We start from the raw sequence: 1,965 nt of genomic DNA, 5'->3' as shown, positions 1-1,965 counted from the left end.
CACCCAGTAGCTATTCGTTTCCGATCGATCGAGGGATCTAGGTGGGACAGAGGGGAGCAGCGTGGGGAGACCAGAGAATACGAGCAACCCTACACTGGGCGGAACAGAGCAGTCGCAGCTGTACTGTGTCCGTGTGCCGCAAGAAAATGACTGTCCTGACCCGTGGTATGACAAATGCAATGCACATGCGTGACCGAGACTCCAGATCAAATTTCAAAGCTGTTCTGCACCCTGGTGGGGCAGACAGTGGTCTGCTCACTCGGCCAAGTTCAGCGGTTCCTGGAGCTGCCTGGGCGCGTGACAGAGGGGCCCGGCGAGGGCTGCTGGCAGGACAGAGGCCTAGCCCTGCCTCCCTGCTCCCCTCGGTGTCCGCCAAGCAAGTCCCCTCACGTGACTGAGTGGGCTATGACTGGTCGCCTGTGGCCGCGGGCCAGCCGCAGCCCCCGCCTGGTCCCCTCCTGGGGAAGGGCGAGGGCAGGCTCGCTCGCTGCTCAGCCTGAAGCCACTTCCTCCTTGAATGTGCGCCTGGCAATCTGCCTGCGGCTTCCGGACACTCAGGGCTGACCGCGCTGCCCCGAGGATGGGTGTGGGCGAGCCCGGCTTGCTCAGAGAGGTCGTTTTCTCGTTTCCAGGTGCATGAGGAGCCCAGGGCCCTAGGGCCTGCTGTTTCCGCCCCATCCTTGCCGGCTCCCATAAGACTCCCTCATTGTAGATCCATAAATGCCAAGGAGAACTGAGGAGGTCGGAGGTAATGCCCTAGTTACCAACAGCTAGTGGAGGGACCGCGAGGCCCGATTTCACCCTCGGGCTCCTGCCGGTCCTCGTGTCCACAGGAGCTCATGTCCAGTGATGGCGCGGGATGGCATGAGCGGCCACAGGCGGCGTGACCTCAGTTTCCCTTAAAGATCCATTAGGGGAAGGGAACTCCGCTCAGAAAGCAAACTCAGTGAATTCCACCTGGCCTGAGGAGCCCGCGAATGCAGACACAGTGACCAGGGGCTGCCCAGGGGACCATGAGGGGCGTGGGCTTCAGAGATGTGAGCACTGGAATCCTAAGATGCTAGTTTTGGGGGGTCGGGGACAAAAGAGGAGCTTCCCTTTACTGAGCTAGCATGACGTGAAGCGCACCCCTAGGATGCCGTGTCCTGTGGCGCCGTGGACAGGGGGGAGTCCAGGGACAGGTGGGCTGGGGGGCTCATGAAAGGTGGACACGCCAAGGCCACAGGGCTGGCCCGCGAGCGAGTCTGACTTCCCCGTGGACCTCCCCGGGGCACTCAGGACAGGATGTAACAGTGCACACCACACTGGGGCCCTCGGCCAGGGCGGCACGGAGGCCAGTGTTCGGGAGTCGTGGGCTGTACTGCCCGGCGGCACGGCGAGGAGCACTCCACACCTGCCATGCCAGCAGGCGGCAGCAGCCGGGGGCTCAGTCCACCTGGAGGCCGCCTGGCCGCCTTGTCTGGATCCGTTAGTCTCCCCAGAAGACCGGGGGCAAAGTTTTCACGGAAGGCACAGTGTGAGATGTGGAAGGACCAGCCAGGGCGAGCCCAGTGGACTGAGGCCCAGGAAGGGCAGGGGAAGGGAGCCTGTGTAGGTGAGGGCAGTGATGAGGACCGACCCTGCCAGGGGTGGGGAGACTCGCGGTCCTGGGGGAGGTGGCCAATGGCCACGGGACAGCGAAGCCTGGAGGAGCATGCTGTAAAAAGAAAGAAAAAGGCGAGCGCTGCAGGTGTCGGGTGTGGCTGCAGGTGGAGACTGGGGCGCCCCAGCTGGCCAGGGGCAGTCTGGGGGCGCTGGTGGCCTGTGGAGACAAGCAGACCAGACGGAATGGCTTCTCCTGGAGGCTCCTGCTCCCTCACTCGCCTTTAGAAATCTACAACACAAAAAGAGAGAAAGAGAGACTCTCTGTTAGAGAAGGGGACAGCAGTTGAGGCGGTAGTTTGCGCTCTGCAAACTGCACCGCCC

At 62.7% G+C, this 1,965-nt stretch overlaps 1 protein-coding gene across 1 annotated transcript in view; it reads right to left on the bottom strand.

Moving 5' to 3' along the window:
* Positions 1-427: 427 nt before the first annotated feature.
* FNBP1 (formin binding protein 1) overlaps positions 428-1,965 on the bottom strand; it is a 96,031-nt gene continuing 94,493 nt past the window's right edge. The window contains exon 16 of the mRNA XM_027767299.1: positions 428-1,873. Coding sequence (XP_027623100.1) covers positions 1,866-1,873 — 8 coding nt within the window. The 3' untranslated portion in view covers positions 428-1,865. The remainder of the gene's footprint in view (positions 1,874-1,965) is intronic.

This window comes from Tupaia chinensis, unplaced genomic scaffold, assembly GCF_000334495.1.
Source record: "Tupaia chinensis unplaced genomic scaffold, TupChi_1.0 Scaffold144168_1, whole genome shotgun sequence".
Classification (NCBI taxonomy): domain Eukaryota; kingdom Metazoa; phylum Chordata; class Mammalia; order Scandentia; family Tupaiidae; genus Tupaia; species Tupaia belangeri.
This window is presented reverse-complemented; position numbering and strand designations above follow the sequence as displayed.